Source organism: Bos grunniens, chromosome 5 (genome assembly GCF_055505025.1).
Source record: "Bos grunniens cultivar Pamir isolate PY7600 chromosome 5, Bosgru_T2T1.0, whole genome shotgun sequence".
Taxonomy (NCBI): Eukaryota; Metazoa; Chordata; class Mammalia; order Artiodactyla; family Bovidae; genus Bos; species Bos grunniens.
The window spans coordinates 84,414,761-84,427,739 of NC_141169.1; the positions used below are offsets into that span (position 1 = coordinate 84,414,761).

General features: G+C 36.2%; 1 protein-coding gene across 3 annotated transcripts in view; it reads left to right on the plus strand.

Annotated features, from left to right (window-relative positions):
* ITPR2 (inositol 1,4,5-trisphosphate receptor type 2) overlaps positions 1-12,979 on the plus strand; it is a 586,442-nt gene that overhangs the window by 403,784 nt on the left and 169,679 nt on the right. For all 3 annotated transcript variants that reach the window (XM_086401652.1, XM_086401653.1, XM_086401654.1), the window contains 6 exons: positions 197-380; positions 1,078-1,334; positions 4,557-4,757; positions 7,125-7,235; positions 10,841-10,936; positions 12,583-12,705. In XM_086401652.1, coding sequence (XP_086257778.1) covers positions 197-380; positions 1,078-1,334; positions 4,557-4,757; positions 7,125-7,235; positions 10,841-10,936; positions 12,583-12,705 — 972 coding nt within the window. The remainder of the gene's footprint in view (positions 1-196; positions 381-1,077; positions 1,335-4,556; positions 4,758-7,124; positions 7,236-10,840; positions 10,937-12,582; positions 12,706-12,979) is intronic.

Here is a 12,979-nt window from a genome sequence, read left to right on the forward strand (position 1 = left end):
TGTTGAATTTTAGTGGAAAGTACTAAGCAAATATAAGCTATTATTAGGACACAGTAAATAGTATAGGAGACTGGTAAAGCTGTCAGTTTATGAAATAATCATGAGCAGCACATTAAATACGGGCTTTTATCCATAATGCTTATGTTTATTTGAAACACCCTTGGGGGCCGGTGTCTTAAAATACGTTTTCTTGCAGTATTCCTTCTACCAGCAGTTACATGAACAAAAAAAATCAGAAAAATTCTTCAAAGTTCTCTACGACCGAATGAAGGCTGCTCAGAAAGAGATAAGATCAACAGTGACAGTTAACACCATCGACTTAGGTAACAAGAAAAGGGATGATGACACAGAACTGATGACATCTGGCCCACGGATGAGAGGTAAAGGACTAGTTGAGTATTTGGGAGAATGAGTAAGAGAAAAGAGGGTAACACAATTTTTAGAGCTCATTTATCTTGTCATCTCACTTACCTTAGTCTAATTATGCCACTTGTGCCTCTGTGTATGGAACACTGTCCTTGAATTATTGTGGTCATGGTATTGACCTTCAAACAGCTCTGTGGGGTCAGCCTCAAACAAAGAATTATCAGTGCAAAGCAACTAGTGACATGAAAATATTTGATTTCATCGTGAAATTCTTGGTAAAGAACAGCTACCCATCCCTTCTGAATGCTCATGAAATGTAAACTGTAAGAACCAGAATTATAGCACTAAACTCTATGAAAGATTCTTGGAATTTGAAATAACAAAGTCATCAGGATAGTAAAAACAAATTGTATAAATATTTTGAACTTTGTACTATTTTATCACTTTCTTGTATTTAGGAGCTCTTAATTTTATATTTATCAAAAAGACAGGAGCCCTTCTAAAATGGACTAAGCATTAAGATCTTTTTTAAAAAATATCCCAGTGCATATTTAATTTTTTGGTTGCTCCTTCAGAATCTTTTGGGAAAAGTTGTTGCACCTCTTGTCAGGTGATTTGAAATCCAATTGTTAGAGAATTTGGGTAACTGTCTTTTTTTAATTAGCAAATGGAAGTTAATTCATAAATGTAAGAGTACTGCTTTATTTTCAGTAAGGGATTCATCATTACATTTAAAAGAGGGAATGAAAGGGCAGTTAACAGAAGCTTCTTCGGCCACATCCAAAGCATACTGTGTATACAGAAGAGAAATGGATCCAGAAATAGACATCATGTGTGCAGGACCTGAAGCGGGAAATGCCGAGGACAGGTCCACCGAGGAAGTCACAATGAGCCCTGCCATTGCCATCATGCAGCCGATTTTGAGGTTTCTGCAGTTACTCTGTGAGAATCATAACCGGGAGCTGCAGGTACTTGTTCTGTTTTGTGTGAGAGCTGAGCATCCACCCTATGATGTTAGTGATTAAATTCAGATAAAACTAATAAGTCGTTTTGGAGAGAGAATAAGAACAATAGTGCTTTTCTGAAATGGGAAGAAATTTTGGTATCTGGGTGAAGAAAAATGAGAAGAAAATTCCTTTATGCATTCCTACAGTATCATTCTTTGCATCCTCAACTCACATCTCTTCAGTCTCAGTGGGTATCATCTAACCTTAGGACTCTCAGATTTGTTCAATAAAGTCAGTTTTGCTTCATCTGTACCTTTCAGGGTTTTGTAAGACTTGGAGGGCCTTCATCATTGCCAGCTCAGTTCATATTTCTTGAATGAGGATACAGAGTATATTTTATTATAAACAGAGTTAATATATGTCTATTATAAACATATATGTTTTTATTATAAACAGATTAATATAGAAGAGGATTTTCTTGCTTTTGAAGTTTAATTGATTTACAATATTGTGTTAGTATCAGGACTACAGCAAAATGATTCCGTTTTTTTAATATATATATATATACATACACACATATCTTTAAAAATTATTTTCCATTAAAGATTATTACAAGATATTGTATAGTTTCCAGTGCTATACAGTAAATCCTTAATGTTTATCTATTTTATATGTGGAAGTGAAAGTGTTAGTTGCCCAGTCATGTCCGACTCTTTGTGACTCCTTGGACTGTTGCCCAGCAGGCTCGTCTTCCATGGAATTCTCCAGGCAAGAATACTGGAGAGGGTACCCATTCCCTTCTCCAGAGCATCTTCCTGACCCAAGGATCAAACCTGGGTCTTCCACATTTCAGGCAGATTCTTTACCACCTGAACCACCAGGGAAGCCCTATTTTATATATGGTAGTGTATGTTTGTTAATCCCGTGTGTGTGTGCTCAGTTGCCAACTTGTATCTGACTCTTTGTGGCCCGATGGACTGTAGCCCAACAGGCTCCTCTGCCCATGGAATTTTCCAAGCAAGAATACTGGAGTGGGGTGACATTTCCTCCTCCAGGGAATCTTCCTGACCCAAGGACTGAACCCATGTCTCTTGCGTCTCCTGCATTGGCAGGTGGACTCTTTACCACTAGCGTTACCTGGGAAGCCCTTTAGTAGTTACCTTACCAAATTGCAAACATCTGTTAGATCATAGGAAAAGCAAGGGAATTCCAAAAAAACAACATCTACTTCTGCTTTATTGACTGCGCTAAAGCCTTTGACTCTGTGGATCACAGCAAACTGTGGAAAATTGTTTAAAAGGTGGGAATATGAGACCATTTTACCTGCCTCCTGAGAAACCTGCATGCACGTCAAGAAGCAACAGATAGAACCTTCCATGGGACAACAGATTGGTTCAGAATTGGGAAAGGAATACGTCAAGGCTGTATATTGTCACCCTACTTATTTAACTTACATGTAGGACACATCATGTGACATGCTGGGCTAGGTAACTCACAAGCTGAAATCAAGATTGCCAGGAGAAATATCAACTACCTCAGATATGCACATGATACCACACTAATGGCAGAAAGCAAAGAGGAACTAAAGAACGTCTTGATGAGAGTGATAGAAGAGAGTGACAAAGCTGGCTTAAAACTCAACAATCAAAAAAGTAAGATCATGGCATTGGGTCTCATCATTTCATGGCAAACAGATGGGGGAAAAATGAAACAGTGACATACTTCATTTTCTTGGACTCCAAAATCACTGAACAGTGACTGCAGCCATGAAATTAAAAGATGCTTTCACCTTGGAAGAAAAGCTATGACAAACCTAGAGAGTATCTTAAAAAGCAGAGACATCCCTTTGCCAACAAAGGTCCAAAAAGCAGAGACATCCCTTTGCTAACAAAGGTCCATCTAGTCAAAGATACGGTTTTTCCAGTAGTCATGTATGGATATGAGAGTTGGACCATAAAGAAAGCTGAGTGCCAAAGAATTGATGCTTTTGCACTGTGGTGTTGGAGAAGACTCTTGAGAGTCCCTTGGACAGCAAGGAAATCAAAACAATCAATCCTAAAGAAAATCAACCCTGAATATTCATGGGAAGGACTGGTGCTGAAATGCTAGTTCTTTGGCCACCTGGTGGGAAGAGCCAACTCATTGGAAAAGACCCCAGTGCTGGGAAAGATTGAAGGCAGGAGAAGGGGACGACAGAGGATGACATGGTTGGATGGCATCACCAACTCAACAGACATGAGTTTGAGCAAGCTCTGGAAGATGATGAAGGCAGTGAAGCCCACCACTTGTAGTCCATGGTGTCTCAAAGAGTTGGACATGACCTAGTGACTAAATAACAACAGTTACTAGGTTAATTATTACTAAGTTTATACTAAACTATTACTAAATTATATTTATGTCAGTACATATTGAAGTACGTCATTTTTCTTTAAGTAGTTGTTTATTTATTTGGCTGCATTGAGGCTTAGTTGCACACAGGATCTTCACTGTATCATGAAATCTTTTAGTTGTGGTGGGCAGGCTCTGGAGCATACAGGCAATGCGGGCTTCGTTACTCCACTGCATGTGGGATCTTACTTCCCTGACCAGGAATCAAACCTGCATCTCTTGCACTGCAAGGAAGATTCCCAATGATTGAATCACCAGGAAAGCCCCCTGAAGTACCTCATTCTTACAGCTTCTAAGTATTCCAGTGTTTGGATATACAATTATTCATTAAATTGGTCCCATTGTGATTGGTATGGTGTGATTTTCAGTTGGGGCTGTTACAAGCGGTGTGCTCTGGATCTCTTTGTAGTTGTCTGTTACTCAAAATATTGACAGGTCCTCCAAGTTGCCCTTCGCAGCGGTTGTATCATTTGAAGCTGCACTATGTATAAGGGATTGCTTAGTTGACTATTCAATTGCTTCTTTCCCTAATTAACTTCTGGTTTCCTTTTTCTTTTCTCCTTACCTGCTGCTTAATTATTTTTGCCCTTTGTATATAGTTTTAAGATAATGACATTGAGAAATGTTTTTTATGAACTGTATTGATAAATATAGATGCTTGAAAAATATATCTCTCTTTTCTTAACCCCAAGAGAAATGTAATAAATGTGAATACTTCGTTATAAAGGGCAGGTCCATTCCACATTGCCATGGGGATCCTCTTGGGTTGAAAAAACACCCATAGAGAGAAAACGGAAAACATTTAGCATAGTGATTTTTTTTTTAATGCCTTGGGTATATTTTTTTTCTGTTTAGCACTTCCTGAGGAATCAAAACAACAAAACCAATTACAACCTTGTCTGTGAGACCCTTCAGTTTTTGGATTGCATTTGTGGAAGTACAACAGGAGGCCTGGGACTCTTGGGTCTCTACATCAACGAGAAGAATGTAGTGCTGGTCAACCAGACTCTGGAGAGCTTGACTGAGTATTGCCAAGGTCCATGCCATGAAAATCAGGTAACTGAAAGCAGTCCTTCATGAAAATTATTCCGACCAGTTAGCCAAAGGATCAACTTGGTGAAAGAGCCAAGCTTTGTGTGCATTTGAAAGATCTTTCTTTTACTTTGCCAGATATTTTTACTTTCCTAACAAAGCATACAAAGACTGAATTATGGACTAGCAAATACTATGCCATATTTTAATTTAATTTCACTGTAAAAGGAAATTCCCGTGAAAACATCCCAGATAAAAATCAGAGTACAATATATTTTTTCATCACTGATCAGTTTTCGTCTTTGGTCAGTCTCTCCAGGATTTGTGGCATTGGCTCCCTTTGGCTTCTTGGGCTCCACTGCAGTGGGTTGTGTATATTACCATCTTTATATTGACAGTAAATGTAGCAAATAGGTCATATTGCTCCCATTTTGCTTATAGCTAGATTGTGACTCAGACATTAAGTGATATTCAGGGTCCCAGAGTAATGGAATCTCTTAAGTTGTAGGGCCATCCTTAAAACTCAGGACTTGTGGTTGAGTCTAAACAGTGCACTTTTGACTGTATAACATTTTCCAGGGCAAAGTTTCGACTCCCTCTTCCAGAGTGTTTGTCTCTGATTCCATTTTCTTGGATATCACAGACACAGAGAGGGAGTAGAAGATGGAATACTTGGGTTGGTAAAGGGCGGAGGGCAGCCTGGAGTTTATTGACTCCGCATCCACACAGGTGTTATGGAGCTACCATCACAAGCATGGATCCACCCCGGAAGGAACAATTTTCAAATCACAAACATTTCTGGATATAAATTTTAAAGAAGCCACTGAGACCAAATGTCAGTGCTTGATACAGAAAAGAAATGTTGAAAAGTAATTGCTTTTCTATTGCATATTATATGACATACATGTGCAAAGTACACACACATATATGTACATACATAGGTATGTAGAACAAAAACATGACAATTATTGGCGTAAATAATTTGTTATAGGGATCTTTACCCCCTGTAATATGCATGTGATATGGTGAAAGAGTTTGTGGATTTTGCTCTGTCTTATATTTCACTCTTCCAGGGCAATAATATAAGAAAACCTAACTATTGATTTTAAGTTAAGGAAATATATGCAGATTCAAAGACTTCATTTTGTTGTTGGTTAAAATAAAGTAAATCTATAATAGAAAGCATGTTTCCACTCTTGGTTTTTTAAGAAAATGAAACTAAGTTTTGAAAGTTACTAAATCAAGTTAGCTAAAAACAGAAATTAATAATAATACAGCATGAATCCCATATACTCTAAAAATAAGCTTACTGTGAACCTCGTGCTCTGGAAATATGTGGAAGGAAGGAAAAATGCTAGCAAATTTCAGAAATGATCCACAAATTGATTTCCTCTAAGTCAAGCAACCATTGTCATGATCAGAAGAACCTCAGGAAATGTAGATGAACGGAAGATACCTCTCCTTCGTGTCAGGGGAGTAAAAATTTCCTTGTGTAAAAAGAGAAATGAAGCCCATCCTGAAAAATAACAATCCTTTCAGAATTACCTTGATTTTATTCTTTCTCGTTTATCTTACCTGGGTTTCAATTTTTCAAACCCCTTTGACTCTGGGTCCTGCATGGTAAGATGTAGTTCCACAAATTCCAACCCACGAGTTTCCAATTTTCAAGTTGTATAAAATGAATTAAATTCAGAGTCCTAGCACGGTAGGCCCTAACCTTCAAAATACTGACATTTATCTCTCAGGGTACTTTATAAACTTTTCCCAAGTCAGATTCCTCTATAAATTGCTTAAGTTTAAGGAATCTGCTGACCTTTTCTCTCAACCAGCATAATTGACATGATGTCTGAAATATCAGGAGGTGACTGTATTCCCAGCACAGTCAACAGCATAGATTGTTACTCATTTAGCATTAAATAGCAGAGAAATGAAGATGCCACATCATTACAGATAAAGTTGACTTACCAACCTTGGGCCTAAGGTTTTTATAAATAGGAATATTCTCTTAAAATTGATCCGATCTTAAAATTCTAAATTTAAAGAATTTCTCTAATGAAGGACATATAAAAATTTATAGACTGAGTGTTTTACTTAACCATTGTTTTTTGAAATTCTACAAAAATGGTTCGCCTGAAAAGATACCTGTTTCATACAATGTCTTTCTCTGTGTTCTTCATACAAGTCATTTAATTAACACTAATCAAATAATAGACTCTATGTAAAAGAATATATAAAATTAAATCTTTGACTTATATTAGACTTAATCTCAAGGTTAAATCTTAATTGCATTTTAAAGGGCAAAAAGCTGAGGTGATTCTGTTATTTTATGTCATGGCCTCTAGTGCTCTTGTGTTGTAAATAGACTTATTTTAAAAATACTTTGTTTTCTAGACATGTATTGCTACTCATGAATCTAATGGAATTGATATCATCATTGCTTTGATTCTAAATGACATAAACCCTCTTGGTAAATATCGAATGGACCTGGTGCTCCAACTAAAGGTAAAGTAAACCCACTGTGGGGACGGGGAAAGTGACATTCTCTATATAAAACTCACTTACAGAGTTGACTTTAAATGTTCAAGTAGGTCTTCTAAAAAGCAAGGTATCATCATATTTTCAAGTAATGAATTGACAGAAAGGGATAGTAAAAGCACAGTGAGCACTGAATTGCTGATAAAGTGTCAAATAAGATTTGAGGATATCTTACTGGAAGTGTTTTTAAGCAGTCACTTTGTTTCACTGCTTTTCTTTTCTATTTTTCATTATATAGAGGAACATAAGATGCTGAACATTCACTATGCCATATGTTTTTAATTCATCTTGACTATAGAATTCTATCTAACAAGTCACAATTAATGAAACTATGGTAGAAGAGGACTCCGTTTTGGCTTTATATCTATTTTCTAAAAGTTGTTTTCTTTTATATTAAAATTTTAATTTTTTCCCCAATACGGTAAGCCATTTTCAAGCTTCCTTTGAGAAGTTTTTGGGTAGTTGCTAAGTCGTGTCCAGCTCTTTTGCAATCCCATGTTCTCTGTCCATGGGATTTTCCAGACAAGAATACTGGAATGGGTTGCTATTTCCTTCTCCCTGGGGTCTTCCTGACCCAGGGTCTGAACCAGTATCTCCTGCATTGCAGGCGGATTCTTTACCGCTGAGCCACCAGGGAAGCCCCCTTTGAGAAGTTGCTTTAGCTTAAATCATGTGCATACTTTATAGCAGTTCCATTTATCAGAAGTCAGGAGCACAATGGCATTTTGAAAAAAATTTCTTCAACTTTTTGTTCAAATGGAAATAGATAAGTGAATATACACAAGAAACTATATAGTTTCAAATAAAAAGACATGATATTCAATTGAGATGAATTTTTAAAGACTGCGTATGTTAGGTGTTAGAACTAAAAACATTGCTTATTTAAAAGTTTTCCATAAACGTAGGGTTGATCCAATATCACAGAGGATAAAGTTTACCTTTTATAGGTAAATTTATGGCCAAGAAAGATAGAAATGGTATTTTTATAGTTGTTTCTAAATATAGATTTAGATTACATAATGGAATGCATATGTGTCCTGCCTATGTGGAGATTATACTAATGGCTCTTAGTAAGCAAACAGAGTTATGTTTCTGTGTTTTCACTATTTTTATTTGCAATAGGTATCTTGGATCTTTCTCTTCATAAATGAGAAAGAAGGTGATTCTCGGGTAGATTGCACTTGTGTCCTTTTCCTCATTAACTTCATTCTTCAGTTAGCAAAGTCAGCCTGGCCTATATTATAGCTTAATTTGAGTTACTAGAGAAAAAATGATTTTATCTTGAATTCATCTTTAACCATATTTCATAAAGAAACAGCATTTTGAAGCCTTAGATTTTTTTTTAATCTTTCATTTATCGAAAGACTTACACCTTGAAATCTCATTTTTAATAGATCTAACTTTACTGGGAGAAATACTGAAGGATTCATCAACTTAAACAAAGTGTAGGGGACTTCCCTGGCAGTCTAGTAGTTAAGACTTCACCTTCCAATGCAGGGGTTGTGGGTCGAATCCCTAGTTGGGGAGCTAAGATCGCACATGTCATGGCCAAAAAGAAAAACATAACACAGAAACCATATAGTGACAAATGCAGTAAGGACTTTAAAAACGGTCCACATCAAAAAACAAAAAATCTAAAAAATAAACTAAAAGTATAAACATATAGATTATTTACAGATTCAGAACTATGGGGGGGAACTCTAAATGATAGGGTATGACTTACTTGTATGAAAATATTCTTAGCTATTCAAATGAAAATCTGTTTTGAAAAAAGGGTCATTTAAAATTTCATTTATGTTACCTTTTCAAAATATGACAGTTGGATAGGTCAAGGTATGTGTAAAATAGAAAATGAATGAATTTGAATTGAAATATTTATAATATTTTATTAAGAGAGACAAGTGTATGTTTCTAAATAATCCATGAGGCTTTGTACATAATGGCCAATATGAGAACAACGTTTGTAAGACAGAATGATATAGTATACTGGCAAATTTTAGAAGGTGTAGGTAGGATGCTTTTAATTATAAATTCCCTGGAACATTATAGAGATGCCATATGAAAAAAATGTTAAGGTTTTATTATATATCATTTACTCTTTAATTACTTAAACAAGTATATTTTTAAGTGTATTTAACTATACTCATCTACTATATAATTTCATGAATTTTTTCATATATATATCTTGTCCCTTTTAATTTATGTTTCATAACTGACCTGGACTATAAATTGCTGAATTTTTAAAATAAGTAGGTTTTTTGTTGTTATTGTTACTGTTGTTGTTGGTTTTGTTTTGTTTTGTTTTTTGTCTAAGGACTCTAGCTTCTTTTGGAAGAGAATCCTTTATTAACACATAAAAATTGGATTTCTTAGCATATATAATCTCTTGAACTTCCAAATTGCTTCAGCTTTCAGTAGGCCATTTACAAGATTTCTGTTCCCCCAAGATAGTACGAAAAAGATTGGTTAGGAAAAACACCATATTGCCAATATTCTGAAATTGGATGCATTTTTAAGTTACTTTGTATTGGGCCTGCTGAGTGAAATTCATTAGAGCATACTGCTAGTGTTGCCAGGGTTTTAGCTTTTGATTATATTGGGTCAGTTCAGATTGCTCTAAAGGTGTAAGCTCTTCACTAACTCTAGAACCTTACTTTTTAAAAGACATGTTGTTTGTGTGGGATGCTGGATTATAAAAAGGGAATTTTAGGATTTGTGCAAATCTGTAGAAATTAAAAATGGAACATCATTCCAAACGTTGAGGATATTGTATTTTATGCTATAAGACTTTCTGTAACTGTGTGGTATCCATTTTGGATAATAAATTGGCTGAATCAGAAACATTTAAGATTTCTTCTATAGGTAAACATGTTTGAGATAATATATTTTTAAAACCAAATTAGGAAGCACCAAAGACAACATGAACTGTTTTTATTTCCTTTTAAACAAAAAATAGAAAATATTCTACAATCCGACTTGTTAAAATGTTATATTACCATGTAGGGAGTCTAAACTGTTATTAATAAATTTATATTTTGTTTCTAACTCATGAATTTAGAATTTTGTAAATTAATTCTCACTAAAAATTATTGATCAAATTTATTTAAGATTTTGATTTGCTATGAATTGATCTTTCATATTAAAAACAATTGTGTTAAATTCTAATGAACTATGTGCCATTTTTGTAAAATATGTCATTGATACTGGTTCACCTTACTGTCTTGTTAGGTTGTCTTTATAGAAAGGCCTACTTAGGAAATAGTGAAGGAAGATATGATTATATTTTAATGTATCATATATAAAGTCAATTTTGTGTTTAAAATGCCTTTATAGCAATATTTAAAATTTCCTTTGTAACATATCTCAAATGATTCATTGCTTTTATTTTGTGTTGACAATAAAATAAAACATTCTCTTTTAAAATGTTAATAAGCTAACTGATGAAAAGTAGGAGTTTACAATTGTGCTTGATTTAAAAAATAGTCCTGATAATCTCAATTAAAACACATGCAGGGGATCCTTAATCCATGAAATAGACTTTTCATGTGCATCAACTCAATGTGTATCTTTAGAACAATGCCTCCAAGCTTTTGCTGGCCATCATGGAAAGCAGACACGACAGCGAGAATGCAGAAAGGATTCTTTTCAACATGAGACCCAGAGAACTGGTAAGAAAACTTTTCAAAGTCATGTCAATAATGTGTAACCCAAAAGAGACAGTGGGTAGTATACATGTCAGGGGGCTTTCCCTGGTCTACCAAGACATGCTGGCACATCGCAACCTGCCATTACTGATACCTCAGAGGGCTTATGGACACAAAGGCCTGTGTGATTTGGGTCCTTATGACTTCATTGGTTTATCCACTGTAAATACTTTTCTTAACCGGCTTGTTACACTTGACTGAACTATCTGCAAATTATTTTTGCCCCCCAAAAAACGTTTGCTTTAGTTTGTGTATTAGGATACATGTGAGGAAGATAAATAAAAATGTTTGTAACCCTCAAAAATTATATTCACACCTCTTTCTGAAAATAAAAGCAAAATAAATATCTTTTGCAGTTGTCGTTAGTGAAACATGACACAGTGTTCAGCCTGGAGAAAATTGCATGGAGGCCTGATGGAAAATCCCCAGAGATCATTAGTGTTGTCTTCCTATTGGAGAGGTTGTATTTTCCTCCTCACTGTGACATGGGAATTATGAAGAAATATCAGCATGCTTTAACAGCATCGAGTTTCAAAAGCATTGAGAACATTCTCAAACTGTATAGCCAGTCCCCTAATAACTAAGTCCTAGTTGTTTGAGTACCCCTGTTGGTGCTACGGGCAACTCTATGAAGACACTTTTAATGTGCAAGCAGGATAAGTTCATTGATGTGAAAGAGCATTTGCTACACATTAGAACAAACTGTGGGCCCAGGAGGTACAAGGAAGGGATAGGGAAGCAATGTGTAATGTTAACAGGAAACATGGAAGGTTGGGAGGAGAGCAGAGAGGTAGGGAGGGAAGGGAAATATGACGTATGAAGGACCTCTTTTGCTCTTTTTAATAGTAAGGAACAGAGTGGAAGAATGCAGATAAAGAGAAAGATAATGTGCAATTTGATTTAACATATATTTAATGACAGCATAGTATCTGCAAGGCAGTGGGCTAGGAAGAGCAAGCCACTTCCTCATCCTCATAGTTAAATGCGGGTGGTGAGTTACGTTTTCATTCAACAGCAACTCTGCACAATGTCCTTTGAAAATACCATTTCCTTTATCTACAACACTATTGTCCCATCATCCACTTCCTCCCTGTGGCCCATCCTCAACCTCCTGCCTGAATTAACGCCCCTGCCCTGTGCTCACTGAGCGCTTCACACTTATTCCTGCTGCAGGCAGGACTGTTATGCTGGCCTCTTGCTGACTCTTTCACTGGATGGTAAGCTCCCTGTGGGCAGGAACTCTGTCATATCCACCATTGGGTCCTCAGGCAGAGGACGGTGTCTGTCCAACACCATGTATTCTTGTTCTTAGTGGACCCTTGATAAATAATGGATGCTTATCAGGGTTCCAAAGTCTAATTCATGGGAACTTTAGCACTGTCAGCGTTCAAAAATCAAGCCAAAATTTCCAAGGAAAACAGAGAATTTTGTAGGAAAATAATTCCATAATCATTTAAATAAAGGTTTCCAATGCCATTTTCATTTAGAATTCTTATATATTTTTCAAGTCTTAGGGGGCGTTCCAGTTTTTAATTATACCCCATAAACGAGGCAAATGCACGTTGTTTGTGGCATTTCAAATCTTGATGTTCCTTTTGGTTTTTTGATAGGTGGATGTGATGAAGAATGCCTATAATCAAGGATTGGAATGCGATCATGGGGATGATGAGGGCGGAGATGATGATGTTTCCCCAAAGGATGTTGGACACAATATCTATATCCTGGCCCATCAGGTATCACATTTTTTAATCTTTGTATTGTTTTGCTAATCTTATCAATCTCGTCTTATGTCATGACTTGCTGTCAATACTTTCAAGATCTGGTCCTTCCATTTATTCAGCGCTTGTGTCCCTTGCTGAATCAAGAGAAGGAAAAGCTCCCAGAATGCCCCTAGGGCTCTGGTCAGAGCTAGTCCGCAAGAAAACAGTACTTGGTACCAAAAACTGGGCCAGCAAGGAGGAGAGAATCCCATGTCAGAGCCTGAGGAATAGGTATCCATGGCAACAG